The sequence below is a fragment of the Tribolium castaneum genome, chromosome 2, assembly GCF_031307605.1.
Source record: "Tribolium castaneum strain GA2 chromosome 2, icTriCast1.1, whole genome shotgun sequence".
In the NCBI taxonomy this organism is placed as follows: domain Eukaryota; kingdom Metazoa; phylum Arthropoda; class Insecta; order Coleoptera; family Tenebrionidae; genus Tribolium; species Tribolium castaneum.
Window position 1 is genome coordinate 26,694,673 of NC_087395.1, and position 23,154 is coordinate 26,717,826.

The 23,154-nt window shown below is 34.9% G+C and overlaps 2 protein-coding genes across 7 annotated transcripts in view; both read left to right on the top strand.

Annotated features, from left to right (window-relative positions):
• The first annotated feature begins 107 nt into the window (after window positions 1-107).
• LOC655083 (RISC-loading complex subunit tarbp2) lies at window positions 108-3,942 on the top strand. 5 transcript variants are annotated; one of them, XM_008200206.3, is made up of 7 exons: window positions 115-259; window positions 562-659; window positions 777-917; window positions 973-1,259; window positions 2,167-2,467; window positions 2,683-2,832; window positions 2,901-3,942. In XM_008200206.3, the coding sequence occupies exons 2-7, from the start codon at window positions 633-635 to the stop codon at window positions 3,147-3,149; spliced, it is 1,155 nt and encodes a 384-aa protein (XP_008198428.1). In that variant the 5' UTR covers window positions 115-259; window positions 562-632; the 3' UTR covers window positions 3,150-3,942. The 5 variants fall into 5 exon arrangements, with proteins under 5 accessions (XP_008198430.1, XP_008198431.1, XP_008198428.1 ...); XM_961575.4 differs by having other exon boundaries at window positions 116-259; window positions 596-659; XM_008200207.3 differs by having other exon boundaries at window positions 139-259; window positions 554-659.
• Window positions 3,943-12,146: 8,204 nt separating this feature from the next.
• The window catches only part of 5-HT7 (5-hydroxytryptamine (serotonin) receptor 7), a 31,291-nt gene continuing 20,283 nt past the window's right edge, over window positions 12,147-23,154 (top strand). Inside the window, exon 1 of one of the 2 annotated variants that reach the window (XM_015983437.2) lies at window positions 12,147-12,283. The gene's annotated coding sequence lies outside the window, so the exon portion shown is untranslated. Of the gene's footprint in view, window positions 12,284-19,562; window positions 20,227-23,154 lie in introns of those variants that run through there. The other variant, XM_008200205.3, reaches the window with a different exon arrangement.

Genomic DNA, 23,154 nt, shown 5'->3' on the forward strand with positions numbered 1-23,154 from the left:
ATTATCTTGCAAATATTAAAAAATAGTGAAATGACCAAAATTCATGTTGGTAACCACATTTTTCGTCGTTTATGGATTTCTAAAAAGAACAAAAGTTGGTAGCAACGAATTCCCGCTAAGTGGCGCTACTGTAGAATGTTACTTCTTCGCATGCGAACTGTTTAACCATTTGACGTTTGTGTCCATCAAAAAACGTCGCCATTACAGTGTTTATAGCGACGATTGTATTTCAAAGTGTAATAAAAAATTCTAAATAATTGTAAGTAATTTTACTGTTTTACATATAATTTTGCTACAATAGAGTTGTGTTGTCTATTGCGAATTATGGGTTGTTAGTGGAATATTTATGAACCTTCTTTACCGGCTCTTTTTACAAAAATTATAATAACAAAAAAATTTGGAGTAAATTTGTATTTTAAGTACCGAAACTAATAGTTTTAGTTAAAAATTTTGACCGTTGCTTTAGGGGTGTGAATGCGAAGGGGTCGCTTTGTTGAAACCGTTACCAGTTTCTCTCTCTTTTCTTTTGTGTTGTTGATTTAAAATCTTTGAGTTGTGTAGGGCGAATGGAATATAATTTGCTCGTTTTCTTCAGTACGGGAAGCGGAAATTAAGGGCCGACAAGCGGCGAGATGTTTGTACCTCCGCCAGTTGAACAGGTAAAGAAATTTAAAAAAATCGAGGATTTGTTATGCCTTTATTCTCGTGGTGATGGTCGGTTTTTTATTCGCGCCAGTTTTCCAATTGTCAAACCTTGCAACGATTTTTCTTTTCAGCAATTTCGCATGGACCCAAATATGACGCTTCTGCATTCCTCAAGTCAAATACACAACGTCCATCCTAGGAGGAAAAACAACAGAAATACTTTACACGGAATGCAGGCTGAACGCTTGTCTCTGAGCGAAGAGGCTAAATTGGTGCGATTTTTCTAATTATTATTATAATTTTTTTTTGATACTAACTGAGTTTTAGGAGATGGCGTCGTTGCCGACCAAAACTCCTGTTTCAGTACTTCAGGAGTTATTAAGTCGTCGTGGGGCGACGCCTAAGTACGAACTAGTCCAAATCGAGGGGGCTATTCACGAACCTATATTCCGCTACAGGGTGTTTATTAATAACGATTTGGTTGCTACTGGAACAGGGAGGTCGAAAAAAGACGCCAAACACGCTGCTGCGAAGAATCTGCTTGATGTTTTGGTCGGCAAACAGAGTCCAGAACAAGCCAACGCTTCTAACGGGACTCCCGGAGCCAACGATATGTAAATAAATCAGCATATAACTACGGAAAACTAAATATTAGGAGGCGAAACGAATTTCAATTTTTTTTTTGGATATCTATTGCTGGTGATTCAATCAAACATAAAATGGAGCTAAAAAACATATTCTTTCCTTTATTGTTGCACATTTTACTATTTTCGAGAAGTTTATGAAATATAGTTAGATTAGTCTGTGAACTACTTGAGGTTTAGTTTAAAATTGATACGAAAATAAGGCTATATTTTGATGAACTTACAAATCACACACATACACACACACACACATACACATGACTTTGCAAAGAAAAGTCGCATATTGTAAGAGAATTTTATGAACTCATTGAAGAACATCACAAGAGTATGTTTTTAAATTTACATTTTCTTTGGCTGATTTTGATCGATTTAGCTTACTTACTATTTAACAAAAATCTTTATAAAAAAACGTTAATGAAAAAGTTGGAATTTTTTAATAGAGTTATTGTCCTTTTTCTGTTGATTTGTTCCACATATTGGCCGATTTGTTAAATGAAAACTTGTCTCATTTAAGAAAATTTCTTTCTTGTTGTCGATACAGTTTGTATTTTTCCTAATGTTTCATTATTTGACAAAATTTATTCTTTAACAAAAAACGCAAATTTAAATCGCAATAATTAATATACTTATACGGTTATTATGTAAATCAAAGCAAATATTTGCAAAAAAATTTATTTACGTAAAATTTGAAAATTTCTTTACGTATTTTACGTAAACTCCCATTTTTTTTGCGTTATATAAATACTGCCAAATTAAATTTACTGCTGTTAAAGAAAACGAAAGGAGAATTTATTTGTACGTCGTGTCGTATCCTAATTTTTAGGTATCCGTACGGCCAATAAATCGCAACGTCTAACATTTGAAATATTGTATTCAGTACAGCTCAAGTGGTGTCTCCGTTTGATGATAAAGTTATGGGGAACCCTATCGGTTGGCTCCAGGAGATGTGCATGTCTCGGAGATGGCCTCCACCGTCCTATGAGATGGAACATGAGGAAGGTCTTCCACACGAACGCCAGTTCACGATAGCTTGTCAAGTGTTAAAATTCAAAGAAGTCGGTACTGGCAAGTCAAAAAAATTAGCTAAAAGAATGGCAGCACACAAAATGTGGCAGGCCCTGCAAGATATGCCTCTAGAGGGCAATAATCTGCCGCAAGGTTACGACGACGATGAAGAGGTAAGACGTTTCTGTTGATTTAGTTTAGTTTTTTCGTTTGGCTTTCCTTCTTCAGACATGGATGCTTTTTGTGTTTGCTTATTGTTAATAAAAAATTGGATCTTGCTGAGGTATTTTTACGATCTTTCAGAGCGCGCTGTACAAAATTGAAATGAATAAAATTCGTAAAAATAATCCCGAGCAAATCTGTCTCAATTCAATGACGTATTTTGTAGTTGGCGGCGAAAATGTGTAACTTACAAGGACGCTACAGTGGTCTGAAAGATAGTAAAATACCGACACTCAACATACAACACACCCAAAAGGTGTCACAGTTTCACAAAGCCCTCAAGCAGTCCAATGGGCCGAAGCTAAAGGAGTTGCAGGTAAACTACTTGATTTAGCAAAAATGCGAAAATTGTATCGTTTTTACATTTGTATAAATCGTTTCCAGAACATAGTTCTCAACAGCAAAGACTTCAACTTCATTCAGTTTTTGCATGAAATTGCGTCCGAGCAACAATTTGAAGTAACTTATGTCGATATAGAGGAGAAAGCACTATCTGGCAAAAGTCAGTGCTTAGTACAGCTTTCTACATTACCGGTAGCGGTGTGTTACGGTGCCGGAGCGACACCGAAGGAAGCGCAATCAGCGGCTGCTTTGAATGCACTCGAATATTTAAGAATAATGAGCAAGAAGTGAATTTCGAGCTTATGATCGTTTACACTTCAAACATCTGCAACTTTTTTATTTAATTTGTTTTTATTGTGTATACTTATTTAGGCTAATCCATGTTGAGATGTTTTTAAGTGTAGCCGAGTCATTTTTTCAAACAAAAATGTATCAAGATGCATGTGCTTTCCCTACATGCATTTTGCTTTTCTTCTCGATCGGCGCCATTTTGGTAACACGTGATGGATGAATCTTGGGCGGCGTCGACAATTTTACGATTACATACATCACAGTCAGTTGGGCACTTTTTATTGTGTATTGTTCAAATGCGAAACAATAAAAACTGTGCGACTTATTAACGAGAAGGAACGCACCTAATTTTACAAGCTATACTTTGCATAGAATTAGTGGTTTTTTTCGAGACTATGTATGTCGTTTTTTATATTTTTGTGTTTGTGTGTGTGTTAATGCACTCAAGCAGAAAATGATTTTTTAAAAGGTGTCTATTATTAAGAGTAGTGATGTTTAGGTACCTAGCTTTAGCATTCCACTATATAGGCACTAGAACTTGAGTTGTAATGTTGGGTGCCCCCATATAACATGTTGTACATATTTATATTGTGTAAAGGGAGCATTTATTTAATGCAAAGTATAGAGGTTGTACCCCTGTTTCCCCAGAATTAACATATATGTCAATAGAAGCTAATGTTAAGATCAAGTACATCAATTCGGACAATATTGTTTTTCCTTTATTATGTTCTACTTGAGCCATATCGATATTGATGTGTATGCTAATTGAAAATAAAATAATAGCTTACAAAAAGTGTTTAATTAAAAAAAAAGACGGTGGTGGCCATGTTACAGCATTGTCACTGTCATTCAACGTGACATGATTTATATCCGGCCTTGTAAATTTTTTAATTTGCTCTTCCACGTCGGAGTTGGAAGCTCAATTTTCGCGCTGAAAATTTATTTAATTGTTTGTAAAATATTCATTGTCAGAGAGATGTTTCCTTGGCCGTGAATGAATTTTTCAGTGTTCGCTCAATTAATCAGCTAGCGTTCTCTAACCGAATTTGCATAAAGCAGTAAAAAATATTTTTTTTTTAAATTCATTTTCCCTCAACATGCATGAACAAGTTTTAATCTGCGATAATGCATCTCGGTAAACCCGTTAAAAAAACACTATGTTTGTCGATAATTTTACAACGCTTGCACTCTGACTGAAAGTGGATCGACGTTTCGTCGAAATTAAAGACAGGAATTTAATTAATTCGATTCGGTTTGAAATTTTCTCGAATTGGAACGAAAAACAACTTTCGTCCACCTGTTTGCAACAAACTACTGAATATTTAAATACGGGAGGTTTTCGACTAGAGCCTTTTGAATGTATAAATAATGCTTTTACGAAAGCTTCTGATTGTTGTTGAAGAAAATCTGTTGCTCTTGAAAGCTTCGGAACCCAACCGAATTAAAAGAAACTTTACACGTTTTTCCACGACGGAGAATAACATCCAATAGGAAATTTGCATTTGGGACGCTTCTTCATCAAGAAATAAATACACGGTTAAGTGCATCGAGCTGTGTAATTGGTTGTCTGCGTAGCGAAATTATTTTGCGAAATTCCCGAATCCAATAACGCTTTAGTCTTTCATCACAAACCGTAACGACGTTAGATTTCCCAGTTGGAACTTAATTTTGTATAGCTATGGATTTTTTAAAAGTCCAATGGAACAAACCTCGTTTCGTATCTGCCGATTCATAACCGATCTAAATGATCGTCGCAGAAAATGAATAAGCTGCAGAACGTGACCTGAATAGGTTTACGCCACAAAAGAAAAACACAAAGATGATCACCCTAAATATTGCGGCATTTTTTTACGAATTAATCAAACATCGGAACGGATCGATGCTCCTTGCGGGTTTCTTTCACCGAAAATTACGCTTTCAGATGGGACAAGTCTCGATAAACCATGATCGATGGATCCTTGGAAGCGAAACGCAACGCAACTGCTGATTGATCCGATTTTACATGGATAATTATTAAGTTTTAAACCACCAAAGATTTATCTTTTAATCTTCGTGCGGTTGTTAAAACAGAAACAGCCTGTAATAATACGCCTGTATCTTCTCTGCCATTTGGCAGTAGTCAAAGCGTCGTTATTCTCCAAGATTCGCACATATCCCCCGTGTATGTCACTTCATTTTCCAATTAGCTTCGAGTCGGCAGAAAGCCCTTCAACTGCACCTGACAGTGGTTACGCTTCATTATAGGACTAGTAACGTGTCTGTTCTACAAAGTCTTTGTCTTGCTATCGTTTTAATTAAATACAAGAAGAGATGCGTCTTGCTACTAAAATGCCCAAACTTTTTTCTTACTCGAAACACGTTGCAAAGTTTTTTAAAAAGTTACCTCTCGCTGCGATACAAACTCGATTTAACTGCCGTAATTGCATGAGATGGGAACGAAATCCGCTCTTAAAATATTTCATACGCGAAATGCAATTAAAACGACGTTATTTTAACGAACACATTTTTAGCTATTTATGCACGCTTACACCGGAAGCGTCGATACCTGATATCTACTGTTGAGTCTGGAATAATGGAGAAGTCGTATCATAACATGAAAGATGTGTGATCTTAATCAAAATTTGAGATCTAACGATATGGAAGTTGCACTATTATTCCTATATTTCGAGGACTACCTTAATTTTAGACAAACAATTTCGAAATAAAAAAAAACTTTTATTTTTCAAGCTAGTGAACAATTAAGTATTTCTTTATGAAGTGGCCACTTGATGTATTCTTCTACTCTTACTTCATTTTTACAGTAACTTGGGATGCAAATGCACCTAATTTGGTGGATGCGCCGGGTTAGAAACGAGTAACAAAAAAAGCACTGATTTTTTGTTGTTTATTTTCATTATTTATCAAAGCATTTCAGGATTTCGAGATTATTTGGTTAATATTTTATAAGAGGACTCATGTAATAACATGTCTGCGCGAAGAGAAATATTTAACTGTGTTTCTTTCTGAAGAAAGATATAAAATCGTAACAGTAGTATTTTACGTCTGAAGCAGTTTTATAATTGCTGAAATGCACATTGTTTCGAAATGTATCTCCATATGGTTTATGTGACACTTGCAAGACGTGGCTATAATTCCTTTTACGGTCACTTCCCTTTATAGATGGATCTGTGGTAATAAACACCCGGTATGGAATTTTTCTCAACATTTCCGTCCCAAATTTGTGTAGTAAACGTCGTAACTGGCTGTCGAGGCAATTTCACAACTAGTATAGTTGGAATAAGTGAATTTGCTGGTGCATTAGGGTAAGAAGCGAATCACGTTTCCTATATCTGCATAAGATAGGATTTCGTGACGTAAGATTAAACGCTTTAAATCCTAAGCGAAAAATGGCTGGCATTTTTTATCCGCTTCTCCCTGTGGAAGAATTTAGAGCAAAAAAGACACTTTGGTCAGATACCAACAAAGAGTGTAAAGTGACTTTTGCAACGATGTAATTAATAAATGACAAGAGTGGGGTTGTTGTAACAATGACTCTGATAAATGAGTGCGGGCCTTTTGGGAAATACTCCTCGAGGATAATACACCTGTATGGAAGCAAGGTCATGTCTGCAACTATAATCTCGCTCTTGAGGACCATTAAAGTAATTGCATTGACATCTCCGGTGCTCTCTTCCGTCTGTTAGCGCGTATTTTATGTCAAACGAATGTTTACGAACCCACCTAAGAAGCTCCTATCTCCGGGTGAAATTGCGCGTGAAATATTGCACTTGCTCCAAATTTTTACTTTTAAAAATGCAAAAAATGCTTGTAGGTGATTATTGCTTTTAAAGCCTTCATGAATTTAATTTGAACAATTAATCATGACAAAGAATTAACTTTTCACACGCACACCTTTCTATTTTTGAAACGATGATAAACAAGGTTTAAAATAAATGAAATAAAGTGGTGGGGGATGTGTTCATCTAACTGTAAACAACTTGAGAGATTTTAACCTCATTATTTTGGTTAATTCGAATATTGAAATGGTAGAGAGACGCAGCAATATAATTTCGCCAGATTTACGGGATCGATGGGACATTCAGTGTCTTGCGGCAAATTGGAGTGGAGAATTACCATTCTGACTGATGGATGAACATGGGGAAATACTATTTATTGATCAAAGTTAATTTCTGTCTAATTTAGAAATGTTGCTTTTTGGTGGAGGCGCCGGGTAAAAAAAAAATTATTGTTGATTTCATTTCTTTACATTTGTAAACACATAAAGGCTCTTTTAACATTGAAATTTTACATATCTTGTATCAAAAAGAAAAGCAATTTGTTTCAAACTCCAATCTGAAAAGCTTAAGTAATGTCACTGCGTAAGAAGTTTGTCGGTAATAAATCCTTTCAGACGTTTTCTATACCTTCTCGTACTCAGTTTCATTCACGTGTCTGAAATTAATTTGAAAAGCAGTTAGATGAAATAAAAGCTAAAAGCTCAAAAAAAATTAAAAACCTTTTCGGTTAATTAAAACCGTCCAAACAAAAGTTTTGCGCTAATGAAAATATACGATGCAGTTTCTCCAACAATACCATAATTAATGCGATTTGTTTGGGTGCCGGTTTTTGGTAACAGGATTCTAATGGACTAAACCTGTTCCGCTTTTATTGATCAAGCGGAACCAGGACCGGAACCGGAACTCGAAAGCAGACCGTAGCTTCTCCCATATACACACATAAATAACTTACCTCTGCGACTTTCCTTATTGTTAAATTGGTTCCGAGATTGTTTGGAAGCCTGCTTCTCTTCGAGATGGTGCTTGCTTTGATGTTGATGCAATATTCCAACTGACAGTGATGGACATTTTTGATGGACGACACATTTGCAAGCGACTCATTAATTTCATCTTAATTGAGGCTGTCCGAACAACAACTGACACCTAATGCATTTTTACTAATTCGCATTTTGTGACACTTTGAATAAAGTTTTATCATATTCAGCTCAAAGCTTGGAATAATGAAAGTCGTATCTGCTTCATTTCTGCCGAGATACAAGCAGCTACACTACGGCTAAAGTTACGAAACTGTTTCTGTCGTTTAACTCAAGATTTATGATTTTGCCGAGACACTTTTTATTTAATTTATTCGCAAACATTATATGTCTATCATTTTCTGCTCATGGCAAAAACATACTGTATAGTAGTACGAGTTAAGTAATTAAATTTTCTTTGTAGATATTACTTTTGTCAAACATTGCGTTTATCTTAATTTCGTTTTGCTTGTTGAAATGTCAACAAGCAAACGGCTCCGCTAATTTATTGAAAATTCCTGAAAAGCCCGTCACTTCTTCTCCTTTTGTCCTTAAATAAATAATATAGTTGTTATACCTGCGAATCCATCGAATCAATTTTATAATCAAGGTTGTCTCCCAGGAGGTATGACCAGACAATTCTCAGCCCCCGGGACTTGCGGTCTGCCAAACTCCACTATTTCTAACAATAACATCCCCTATTTTATGTTCCACAAAAACGCCATGAATAACAAGTTAATGTGGGACAGAAACGTCCTTTTCTTTTTTTTTTATCAAGATTCGGTTTGCTTTGAACGTTTTATCTCTACTGAAAATTGCATTAGTTGGAATTTTAAATAGAAATTTTCCACTTGTTGATTATAATGGAATGTCAAATTGGATTCTGAGAACAATATATTTGCTGATAATTCCTTCGTTTGTAACGGCGTAATTACGTTAAAAATAAACGGAAGTCGGTTAATTTTGGGCTCTGTGTAGAGATGGGCAGATTACGATTATGAGGTCAAGTTTACTGTTCGTTTATTGTAGGGCTTGAATGGCCCATTGCTTTTGTTTCGTGATAAATCAAGCATTAGTCAAAGTTGAGGCATTTTTTGGCTAGCGTTTGTCGAAAGTTGTTTAATTTAGCTGTGCATCGAAGCCGAAACAAACACAAGATAATAGGAAAACCAACCTTTTGCTATAAACATGTTTGAAGCGTAAGCATGGCAAAGAAGTAACTGAAAACCGGTTAAATTAGGTCGATCTCCGGTTTCGTAGGGGTTTCAGGCACGTCTCAAGCAGGATTAGACTATGGTCCATCTACGTTGTCTCAAAAATACGTTGTTGCAGTCATTAGGCACTGAATAATTTCTCAATTTAAACAAAAATAGTAGGTAGTAAATTTTTCAATATAAGGAAACAATCTTTTCCTTTGTTCAATTCTAGAACACAGGTAAAAGTTTTATCATTTCGTCGAAAAGCACGGCGGTTTTATTATGCGATATCGGTTTACCTTACCTACAATTTTTACTTTAATACCACCCGAACAGCATGAAAACACTTTTATGACATCTCTAATCAGCTCAAGCTTGAAATATTAAATTCTTATTGCAGATCAGAATAAAATTTTACTACTAGTCACCTATCCAAATTGTTACAATGTGGACATAATAATTTCTTTTCTAGTACCTAATGCCAGTAATGCGGTAAGTCATACATAAATAATTCTTATTTCGTCTGGTGTTTCTGCATAAGCTTTTCCTCTCTTATTTCAAGCTTCTTCAAGCTTAATTCATTCCGTCTGTGTATTTGAATATTTATGAAGGATTATGTAATCGAATAAGAAAGATTGTGTCCATTTTAGACATAAAATAAGCACGTAAAGTTGCGAGAACTTTAAAATACTATTCATGTAATGTTTTTTGAGATAAATCTTGTTTTGTTTTGACCTTAGATTGGATCCAAATCAGTATGTAAAATCGCTCTTTAATTGGGTTTCTTGGTGACAGGAGACGCTTTGAGGTCAATTCGGTTTATCTTGGGTACGGTTTCATCTGGTGCATTTAATTTGACAAGGGACGGCCCATAACGCGAGTCGATAGTTGCCTAAGGTGGATCTTTACTAAAAGCCAAAAATATCAAAAACAAGTCTTTGATAGTAATAATACTGTATAAATGATTTATGAACGAAGCGCGACACTTTGAGATGGAAATTACTCTCAAGACAAAGTTTTTTAATATTTTATGACGAGGAGAGCACAAAGGATATTTTTCGATGTGCGTTCGAGTAGAACGAGAAGTGTCAGGAGGATATTATGATTGGCAGATGTTGCGACAAAGAAAGTTTAGTCAGTAAGGACCCTCCAGTAAAGTCTCAACCAGCTGTTCTAATAATAATTACTGATAAGAGCACGGGGTTCCAAAATGATAACAATGCTTATTCCCTCTGGGCTGTTTTACTATCAATAATAATACATATATGTTGGTATACATAAGCTCTCGGTCGTCTTGGGAGATGCTTAAGAATTGATTTTTTAAAATGAAAAGGTGCCGGGACACACATATTTTAGACATACCTACTCTTCGACGACGAGATGACAATGGAAATATGGTTAGAGTACTCCTGAGACCACTAAAACCGATATATCGTGGCTTTTTCCACCCAATATCCTACATTATTAAGCAAAATTAAATTACAGAGGTGGCGAAGGAGTTTCACGACTCCTCCAAATTCTATTCCCTGAAATGATTATTAGAAACTTCATCTCAAATCAAAATATTTACGAAGCAAACTTTGGTCATATTATGAGAACTAATTAACGTTTATTTTTAGGCTTAACTTCTTAATCTTCAAGCCGTGTCATGCTTTCAAGATAATCGCGAGATTATTATGTATTCTACGCTGGAATATTATTGGAAGTTTAAAAATAATAAACCGGGCCACAAGTTCACTAACCAGGCCGAGAGTCAATCAATACGCATTCTGTTTGTTATTCTTTTCAGGCACAACAAAGCCCACCTGAACATTTTCGTTTGAGGTAAGAACCGAGCGTCAAGTGGTATTCCATATCGATCCCATTCCGGGCATAACTCTGACTCTTGTCATTGGTGGCGGCCTCTGTGAGGCAATATTAGGCCAAAATATATAATTTTGCTTATTGATGTATTTATAAATTCTTCGATACATTTTTGCATAAATTTGATTGAATAGTTTAAACAACGATTCAGTTTGATTAGAGAGTAGAGACGAACTCGAGTGGCATAGCTGAGATTTTTGCGAATGTAAATTGTCTCTCAGTGATCAGATCTCATGACTGAAGTATCATATTCCATCGGATGTTTGAGTGAGTCGTTTAAAATTGTTGGAATAATAAAACGATCCAGTTATTACGGCTGACAGCGCTTGATGTTAATAATTAATGAGAAGTTGTGAGTCCTTAATTAATATCCGGCTGATAATAATGGAAGACAAAAACTTGCCAAGCGAGCGAAACTTAGGTATCAGGGGTATGCACTTTTCAATAAAACACGGGCGGTTTGAATTACATCGGGGGGTAGAAAAAGAAGAAATTTCCTTAAAGCTTATGCTCGATTCTATAGTTTTGGGAAATAAAATCGCAGTAGCGAAAAATATAAATAAAAGTGTTGAAATCTGTATCAGAGTGCTTTAAAGTTTCGCGGCAAATAAAGTTTTTGATTTTATTTTGAAACTTTACCAACTTTGATCAATACTTATCTAAATTTTTCTCCCACGTGCTTGTCTTGTTTTGTCGTCTAATGATTCGCAGTTCAAGATGGCTTTGAAAGCAGTTCATTAATTATTATTTGATATAGTATTTCCAGCCAATAATTAAGTGAAAAACAAGTTACTAACACTCCGCGATTCAAATTTTGCGTGACTTTAAAAGAAAAAAAAATCGATAAACTATAGATTCGATTCAAAGATGTGAAACGTCATTAAAATCAACTCTTTAAGAAGATTAAGAAGAGTTATTTTGCTCAAAAAGTTTGATAAATGCCTGAAATAACACTTTTGAAAAAATTGCCAAAAGTGCTTTGATTTTGCACCAATTTGGGCGCTGCTTTTGACAGTTGTCACCGCGGGATTGTCACAGTCGGTGTTGTTGTTGTTGTTATCTCTCAGAAAATCAAACGAAACTAGAGATTCGTCGTGCTGGGTGGTCCAAAAGTGCAAAATGCGCAATCTGTTTTGTGAAATATTTGTGAATTTGAATGTCCGAGCGGTAAGTTGACGTGCCGGCGCCACGAACCACCCGCGCGTTTATGATGGAATACCCCAGACATACCCTAGGAAATACCGTTTCAAATGACTGCCTTAGACACATTTTTCGATTTAAGAAAGGTAGGTGCTACACCTTTGCGGTCCAAAACCCATTCGAACGTTAATTTTATTTGCATCGGACTATGGCGTGATTGTGACGTCATCGTCAGTTTGACGGCCATTTAAAATACAATTTTTCCAAACTTTCTGACTTGGACCAAAGGAACATTTCTATAAAGTCTGTGCATAGGGGAGTGAGTGTTTTTTTTCAACTATCAAATGCCCCTCTTTAGACAGTCAGAGGCAACTCTAAGTGCACTATTTGGTTTCTTTTTAGTGCTTCAAAGTTGTGCTTCGTGACAAAATAAAATTAAGGGGGTTGAAGGGGGGGCAAGGTGGACGAGGGAGAGGTTGCGCCAGGGGCGCAACACCCGAGCCGTAGGCGAGGTTGTTCTACGGCTTTGCTTAGCAACGGTACAACAATGGTCCTTGCGATCCGATAGGATTTGCGCACATCCACTTATTACCTCCTGGATTTATCTTCGAAGTCCTCGAGATAAATCATTGCGAGGCCGATAGTCTGTTAATGATGTCTGTTATTTAATTTCGGGGTTCACATTAATAAATTTTATTCGTAAACGTTTCTTTTACCTTGTTTAATTTACACATCCATGAGCTAAAGCCAGGGTGTCATATAATAATGACATCAAATTTTTATTTACGACGAGCAGCATTTATCTTGTGAGAGATGTGAATGTCATCTACTTGATTCTGTTGGCACTCGCCGTGTAAAAACATGATGGGTTATAGGTTTCGGTGACAGATACGTAACGTGAAGCTCGTTAAAATAAAAAGAAGAAAATTTTCGTCAACATTTACAACTTACATTAAGAAAAACAAATAGTTATTTGTGTTCTTAATTTTTATAAATCAAAAGTCATCTTAAAATAATTATTATAAAAATTTTAATTGCTTCAATCTCGAGTCATTGTAGAATTTTAATTAGTTCTCGAGGACGTAAAACGGTTCCTTTGACAAAAACTTCTTCCACCTACCTAATTAATTTAGTAAACATCCATCCTTCCCTCCTAAAAACATTTTTGTTTTTAATTAGTACAAGTGTTAATATTATTCTTTTGATCGGATGAGAATCCGCGACTAGATAATGTATTTATTTAAAACGTTTTTAATCCAAAGTGCGCTTCTCGTTTAATATCCGAGGGGAATTTACGACTAGAGGATTTATTAACGGCAAAAAATTCTGCTTGTATTTTTCGTGTAATTCATTACCTTTTGATGAAATTTCGCAAAGTTCTTTTTTAATATTATGTAGCCAGAGTCTAATAGGAAATCAAGTAAATATTTCGCTAACGAAGTTAATCCGTGGTTTATAACTAAGCAACCAGAAGGCAATTCGACGAAAAATTACTGAAGCTGTTTATCTTTTCAATAGCCTCGTCTTTACTCAACTTATTTGGGTTATTCAATTTTCACAGTTTACTAAAATAAATTATGAATAATTCATATTTTTGGGATGATAATCTAAAAGAATCAGACGAAAAGGAAACAGGTGTTGAAGTTTCAGCGAGAAATGTTGTTTTTGGCTCAACATACTTTCAAACTTTTATTTTTTAATGAATTACTGAACAAACAAGATTTATTTCAGCGTGATCATTTGATACAGAGATATTAAAACAAGCACACTTTCCATACCGGTCATTATTTTTGATTGGTTATCGAATTTTTTAGAATTTGTAATCAAAAATTTACGGCTCAGTTCACGTTTCAATCAGTTAGTATCATCAAAAATTGTCCTACTCCACAGAGAACCTTTTTTGTCATTAGAATTTTTACATCTAGAAACAATAACATGAAGTATGCGCATCTTCAACGTATCTAATCAAATTTTAAAAAACACTAAGCCGCTGGACCACAATAAAACATTGCAACTAACCGCTTCCTTAATTTCAGGAAATTCTGTTTAAATTTTTATAACCTGTTATTCGATGAAATATGAATGTAAAATAAAACTAACGTATATTTATATTCTCTCCAGTGAAAATAATATTGTTTACGAGTCCATATGGAGAGAAACAATGAACCCTCAGTAATAAAATAAAACTTGACATACTATATTAAAACCACTGACACCCTCATGTTCATTTTAATTGCCTGTTTAACCCTCGATCGGGGTGTTTAGCCATAGAAAAGCGAAAATACCACCGATCAACAATAGCGTGTTTGTGATGAATTTTAATCAGAGAAAATTAACGGATTTGAAGATAAATCCGGGACGGTTAATTGAAAATAAGCAACTCTGCAACCAAACTACAGCGTAGCAGAAAATTGTTTGGTTTTAGATATCGTTTTTTCTTGTTTAAGCATCAAATAAGACCTATAAATACATAATAATGAATGCACACAATCATAAATAGCCACACATTGTTTCGGTAACTAGTAGCTCTTTACCAAATTAAAATAAAACTAAGTTCAGAGACTCTGACATGTTATCACTTATCAGTGTTATCAGTGTTATTATAAAGGTTCGTTCTACTTTAACAAGCAATTGTTTTCGGTTCCATTCTTTTTGAATTTACCATTCTATAAAGTTGGGGAAGGAGTTTAGTTCCTAAAGAATCAAATGCAAACATCTAAACGAGCATATAACAGGAGCAAAACTTCGAAAATGATTTTTTGTTCATTAGACAAATCGACAAAAGAACCGATAAGAAACATAGATGTTTTAAATATTAATATAAAAGATCGCAAATATTTGAAAGAAAAACCGAGTTCGTTATTTCTGGATCGATCGCGAAGGAAACGAAAGGTTTTAGAATTTGTAAATAAAGAAATCGTTTGATGGCAAAAAACTTAAATGTTTGCTTCACCCTTTTTAATTAATTCCAATAAGTAGCAGCAACTTATTGCCGTTTTTTGGTTTATAACACAAAGAAAAATGTAAATAGTGAGCGAGTGGCGTAAAAATGCCCTGCGCTTGACCGCCCTTATTGATGAAGTGTACCAAGAGAGCAAACTCATTTCAAAAGAGGAAGCTTTGAGCATCCTAAGGGCTTCATAAAATTGGCACCGTTCGATCGACGAATACCTCCGAGTTTTGCAGTGGCGTTCGCAATTTCTCCAATTAAAATTTCCGAAATCATCAATTTCCAAGTTGCAACCTCTTGCATTATACCATCAAAACCACCTTTCAACCGTAGCCGCAACGTCACCAGCACAACTAACCGATGGAGGAGAGCGCAAAAAGCTCCTGATAATCACAGAACGGTGCGCAAAAAATCAAATTGTATAGATGGGGTTGATGTTTCATTACGGGCGGTATTGATGCGATTGGGGACGACATAAACAAGGGAAATTTTCCGGGAAATTAAGCTCTGATCAGGACAAAGACAAGAGATTTTCTTTTTCGATTGGCGATCTTCAAAGAAGCCATGCGGAACTTTGGAAAAATGGACTTGATTTATTGGCGCCAAAATTACCTAAATATTTTCATTCATTTAAACGCAAGGATAATAATTACTGTCATTACTTTAGAGCTCTGTAATTACGAGTGCATCACTGATTTTATACAAATCGTTCATTTGCATTTTTTTCACTGTTCCAATTACCACAAAAAAATTAATGCTGAATTTTCATTTCGGTTCTGAAAATCTTTTTCGCAACATAAATCTCAATAATCGACTTGTATTGTTGCCAGAATGAAAAGAAATGAATGAAAAACATGCGCTTGATGGTTTCACTCATCATCTGCTATTTATCTGATTCTTTGATCGTTTCCAAACTGTTGCCTCTAAAATATAGTATATACTTTTTATGTATGCATTCGTATGAGATTTTCAATCCGGAAGATTAATAGGTTTGATGGTCAAAAAATTATTCTGTAAAAGATGAATTATTGTTTTAGCTGAATTTAAAATGGCTCAGTTAAATTTGAGGATTACTCATCAAATTGAAAAACGATTTCGATGAATCATTAAAATTTAAACGCTATACTTGTGAAGGATTTGCTGAAACCGATTTATAAACCTTTAAAATTATTATGTCATTAACTTGAACAATTATCATGTCCATCTTTACGTTGTGCTTTTTGCTTTGCATACTACACGAAATTAATTCCTTTATGCAGTTTTATTCTTTTAAAACTTTGCAACCTCAAGTATCAACGGATAAAATTGGCAAAAGTGGCCTCAGCAAACTTTCGCTAATGATTGAGTGGATCAAGTTTTGAAAACAAACAGGTGGTAGATTGCTTCCGATATTTTCTTAAAAGTTTCAAGTGAATTTTTTTCCATAATCTAGCTTGTTTCACCAAACTTTAGAAACAGGTATTGATGAAATCATTATGTATTGTATATACAGAATAATAATTTTTATACATTATGTAGTACTTCCACAATGATGTGTGGCAGGCTCTTAATGGTTTTTATTTCTGAAAAGGATGACTGGCGACTTTGCGTAATATATAATAGTCGGCGGAATTTCGCCTAATTCTGCGTTATTATTAGAGTAAATACATTTCGAGGCTATTTCTGTCATTGGCTGACAGACGAGTTTCCATAATGTGTATCTATAATTATCGAAAATTTAGCCGCATTCTCACGATTCCAGTTTTTTCGAATATTGATCTCATCGGCGCAGGTGCCATTTGTAATTAAAGTTTTCGTCTATTTAGCGATGATTAGTATGAGTTTGTTTAACACTCCCACATTGATATATTTCGTGGGTTAATCGGCCATGTCGAAAGTATAATGAAGCCGTTCATCATCCCGGATAGTATTATTAGATTCTATCGTAATTGGAACAGTGACACTTTCGTTTGGTGAATTAGGAGTTTTATTACGTTACGGATCCTTCTTTTGTCGAACATCATCAACACAATTAATATTTTTAGATCGAAGGCAGAATTTAATAATCTAATTTAAATTATAAATTATTGATTTAACGTCACGAGCATTAAATTTCAGTATTAACAGAGATAATCTAATTCAGAAGTGGAGTAGGTACAGACACTGGGAGAGAATAATTTCTGTCATCCTTACGTAGGTGCAGAGTTCCAGTTGATCCGAGTAGGATCGTAAAAAAATTAACATCTTTGTGAATCTAAAGCAAAAGATGATGTCATCGATGTCATTTTGCCATGTCGAATTTAATGTGCAAAAAATTAACAAGACCCAATTGTTTTAAACTATGTATTACTCAAACAAAGCGCCTAGTCACCTACTAACAATAGAATAGGCAAAATGTATAAAATGTAGTTGGAATGTAAATACATTGTGACCATTAAACTGGCAAGTATTTCTCGTATCAACAGGAGACTTCGAGAGAATTTAAGTCTGTATACAATATTAAAATTGAATTTGAGTCTGGATAGAAGTTAAATTGAAATTAAATTGCAATATTACAAGAGATCTGCATTGTGTACTGGAATTCTTTAAAGCTTCTCGGTTTTGTAGAGATTAAATTACGGCACATCTACATATAATGAGAAAATTAATTCAACGTCGGTTTCTTTACATTATAATTTTAAAAATGATGCGAGAAGGAGAGACGAGAGATTTTGAAGTTTTTTTATTTAATGGATAACTGAACTCTTTTGCAGACTCACATGATTGTCGTTGTACATATTCAGCATAGTTTGGGTGGAGGCCCCATTTACAAAACACATCCGTAAACAAACTTTATCAACATTAAAAAGGCTCAAAAGAAACCTTACGATAACGTGCATTACCATCTCGAACACTATAATCGCTCACATTTATCCAACCCTAGAGGAAAGTTGAAAGGAAATGGGAAAGCGAGATAAGTGAAATTTGCCATTTATATATTTTTGGTAGATTTTTTTATAGTATTCGTCCAGATACATGGCCCGTAGTTCTTTAATCTTTTCCAGTATCTGTATTTTTGATATTGGCGAAAAGAGACAAACAAGAACCTAACAAATAGAATCAACGAGAGTCTCGACCGAAAATTGATCATCAGGTTTTTATTTAATAATCTTCTGTTTCAATTTTTTCACCTTCATTGAAACTTGTTTTTTATCCTAACTGAGAGTTGTCACATGAAAAATTTAATATCCGGGAAGGATTTTCAAAGACGTCAGCGAATTTAATGATATGGGCATCCGTATATTGATTGATGGTGCGCTTTCGAAAGACGTTCGGAGCCGCAAATTAAAACATTTAACACAAACTTTTTAACATTTTATAACTCGTCGTCATTTAGTATGAAACTTTATCTAGGTGATTTGAGTTGACAACATGTGAATAACATTCTCAGAGGAGTTTTCCGTGGCTTTGTGATTAACTTACTGCTCAAATTTGAACGACTAGTCGATATAAGGCTCCCCGAGAGAGCCCTAAAACAGGACAGTCGAAACTTCTTTATAACAGCAATTAATGTAGTTCTTCACAGAGAGAAAACAAAGATAGACAAATAGGGTGAATTTCTGATAATTTTTTTATAACTTTGCATTGTGTATGTGTGGGAACGAATTTACTTAATTTAGGATAATAGATGGGCTTATAGTGGACAAACATAGGATTTACAACTCGTTTCAAAGAGAATGTGTTTACACTTTTCTAATTCTGATGACTCGTTTAAATGTCTACTGCTGGAATAAATACGGTAAGGAAGATCATTTTACGACTTATTGCGTGCAATTAAGTGGAAATTGGAGTAATAAAAGCGAGGGACTTTTACAGCGAATTTGCCTAATTGGTAATAAATCAACAGCGTTTTTGTCCGATAAGTGGAAAAATTTGTCTGACCATTGAGAAAATTTTTCCATTGCCTCTCAATATAAAAGTCTACAGAGTGAACCAATGCACTAAATTACAGCCAAACTCATAAATCGATAGACTGCGCACAATCTCGAATGTGTGAATCCCATAAACTTGCCTTAACTCGACACATCAACAGTCTTATCACGTCTAGATTAAGGAAATTCTACGATTATGTTTGTAACACTAAGCCAACAGCAAATAAAAGGTATTGCAATTAGATTTCATGTATGTACCTACACTTGGGATAAAAATTTAATAAAAACTCAAGCTAATGCCATTAAATTGTTTTAACAGTTTTAAATCTAATTTATTCTGTACAAGCCGAATTGGCTCAATTAAACGTGTGACCTTGGAGATCCTATCAAATTAGTTACAAAATTACAAAGTGGTGTGGAAAGCTCACGAGGGCCTTGCGTTTACAGCTAGAGAAGCTGCTTTTAAAAATCAATCATCCATCACTTGTCGAAGTACATAATTGCATAACTCTAGCCACTAAATTTAGAGAAACTTTAAAGCACTCACCGCTAAATGATAATCAAATTGACTTACTAAGTAATAATACTAACAAGTTGGTGTTAATTCAATTTTCCCAACGTAATTGTTTAATATACGATGTGATTGTGAATTGAAAAAGTTGAAATCCGACTGCCAACACTTTCTGAGGATGAATGTTGTTCAGGTGTGTTGTTGCGTTTATGCACTCTCTCAAATCACACACACACACACACACACCAAATTTAAATTGTCGAAACACCCCAACCTGCCACCCTGCCATCATTACATTTATTCTTAATATTTGAGTGGTGAAAATCGCGCAGGCCAATGTGAAAACATGGTAGCAAGGAGGCGACGGACGGAACAGTTGACTACCGGCGTCCGTTTCGTGAGCATGCTGAACTGCGTCGCCCCCGCTCAGGATTTGCTCCTTCCGTTCAGGCGCTGAGAGGAAAAATCGGTGATTTCGGGGGAACACCGAGGTGAGGTTTTGTCGTAATGGTGCGGAAGTAAACGATCAAAAAACTGGTGCTGGAAATTTGGTTGCCAAAGTTACCTACGTTTCTCTCACAACAAAAATCCACAGTGAACGTGTAAATTAATGTGTTTTGACGATACCGCCAGAGTATGGATTGGTTTCCTCTAAATTAGCACGTAATTAAACTGCCACAACAAAGGGAACGATTCTATGTACAGCCGGTGGCATCGCGTAATCGGATGCATCACATCGTAAGTATTACGAAAGCGAACCCAAACAGGAATTTTATTCGCGACCTTCGTCACTGTCACTTTCCGCCAAAATATTTAGTGAAAAAACATAGATAAGAAGCTGTAAATTACATGCGTTTATGGTGCAAATTTTAAACTTGGCGCCATGGGAGAACTACTCCATTTTTGATACTTGCGCCTGGAAGATAGGAGGAGTATTTGTTGATGATTTAAACGATCCTTGCATAAATATTGAAATTTTTGATTTAAGACAGACAAAATGGTACGAAATTTATAGCAAAACGGAATGCTTGACTCATTTTTGGCGTGATGATTATCGGCGTGGTGAGAAATAAATGTTCAAACAAAGTTCCAAATAAACACTTTTACAGTTTTTTGCCATTAATGGGTGCGTGTTTGTGTACTTTGCTCTGAATCGGTTAATTTCAATGTGTAAATGGAAAGGTAATTATTACTTAGGTACCGAGTTCGTTGCCGACGTGCCATAAATCATTTCGGTATTTTCGAAGAATTTGACACACAAAATTATAACACTAAACATTTAACTAAAGCTCTAAGATATGCTGACTTTTATACCTGTATGTATTTCACATCAAATTGAATGTACCCATACTTCGTATAAATCGCAAACGTGTTTCAAAGACGTAAATTAAAACTCCAGGGTATTTAGTTGAAAAGCCCTGCACCTCTGAAATTTCTAGTCGAATATTCGCAACGTTCTGGTAGAGAAAGATAAACTCTTTCATTCCGTAAGCTCATATTGCATCGCAAACATTTTAAAATAGTCGCTTCTTTTCAAAACATTTCTTTGATTCTTTCACCATAATCCAATCAACTCTGGATAGAAAAAAGAAAAATAACTTGGGTATTTTATTTTAGCGGGTGGCATAGACAACGAAAAGAATTTTTAATAAATGTACACCTACCTATACCTACCTATTGTCAAAGTTTTAAGTAATTAATTATTTATTAAAGAATTTTTAGCGCTGTCCTTCATCGTACCATCTAGGTGAATTAAAATCATTATTACCAGATAATTTGTTGTATTGTTATATGAGATGTAAAAAACTGAATGGAAGAATAACAAATAACTAATTTATTGTGGCTTAACAGACGTAGCGATTGACCTAATGCGTGTTTTTATGTTAACACGTTCAGTTTTATGAGATTTGCCCAGTTATAGAGTTAAGTCACCTTACTGACAATGGTATAATTAAACGTAAATAATTCACAATCAATAGCCCTCATCAAGCTATTATATAAACTCGATATAAATTAGTAATAAATTAAAATAGCAATATGACTGTGGGGACAATTTGATGATAACTGTAAAAAGCCGCGCTTCAGCGCCGATTTATAGCGAAGAGTGCATTGTATTGACAGGAAGCGATGAATTATCGGCGAAAACAGGAAGTTGTTTCGTCCATTAAATCCACAGTCTATTATTTAATTATCTTCGAGTTTCTCGCAAGAAATGCATTCTTTCGAATTCAAAATATGAAAGTCGATTTTTCACGGAAACGTTGCTTCTTTTGTCTTCCGTCGATACAATTGACATAAATTATTCTACAGGAAAAGCATCCCCAAGATCGCATTTTGCACGCCACTGTCTGACTTTTATTTTATTTAAGTATCTTAGGCATGATAGCATACTCGTACTCGTATAAACTACATTCTACGACTTATCATCCATCATCTGGATACCTATTTATTTTCGGCGCCTTTTTCTAACTTGGATCAGTCTTCCTGAGAGCTGTTAGAAACGGTTGTTCCAGTTGGACACTGCTGAGCGAATATAGTACCTATTTTGTAGATGTATACTTTTTGTTATTCATACCTTGCCATTTCAACATAAAATTTTCGTCTTTTTTTTTTTCTAATAATAAAAATTGGAATAAAATTTCATTTCTTTTTGACAGAGATACCGTCATGTCACATCCACATCAACTAAGTGAATTTTAATGAGAACGTCCCGGAATGATATTTTGAATGTTTTACATTAATGTTAAGGGCGCAGAATTTTACCGATTTTTCTTCGATCAAGAAGCTGTCTGTTTTATAAAAAAGCTAGTGTTTTGACGCAGTGCGCCTGCTCAACGTCTCAATAATTTCAACAAAATAAAAATTATTGATGAATGATGGAACAAAGCCGCACATTTAATGTGGTAAACATTATTACGGAACGCGTGGAATAATAGACAAGTTAATTATTTATAATATGATCTTCGACACTTGCATCTAAAAATAACTGATCGATCTTCAAACAAATTAGACGCCGCTCAAACAATTACGTCAGATTTTTGAGCCCTTTACTCACAAGTGTTTCAATTTAATTATGAACGGGCAGAATATGGGTTCGTGCGACTCCATTTAATCCGAAATTGCGTGTAAATTATTATAAGGATGAGCCATAAGGGTTCTAAAATTTCAGAATCGAATCAACTACTGTCCTTTGGGATTGATATTACGCAACAAAAATTTGGATCGTTGTACAAACTACAACGCTATCCATCACTTTTCTATCACAATGTTCAAGTTTTTTGCTTTATTGTTAACAAATTATGGTAATATCCGCGACACTCAAATCGAAAAAAATATTCTCTTCTGACGCAAGTGCTTTAATAAATGTGTGCATTGGAATATTAAATATTTGATTGGTCTTCAAATAGAATTTTTTCCGATTCGATGTCATTAATTATTCATACCGAAAAAATCAACAATTTCGTAAATATGAACTAATGTCATAATGTCATAATTGTTGTACAAACTCTGAAAAAAATTGTTTAAATCTCGCGCCGATACATTCAGACACGCCTACACAAATTGATAACCGATTTCCGCATCGGTTGTGTAATTAAATTTTAATCAAATCAAACATTGAACCGAATCATATTTACAATAATTACGAAATTTGTCGGCTTGATGCGG

Coding starts and splice junctions, on each gene's coding strand:
- LOC655083 (XM_008200206.3), top strand. CDS start 633: ATGTTTGTACCTCCGCCAGTTGAACAG. Junction 918..972: donor TGAGCGAAGAGGCTAAATTG/GTGCGATTTTTC, acceptor ACTGAGTTTTAG/GAGATGGCGTCGTTGCCGAC. Junction 2,833..2,900: donor CGAAGCTAAAGGAGTTGCAG/GTAAACTACTTG, acceptor AATCGTTTCCAG/AACATAGTTCTCAACAGCAA.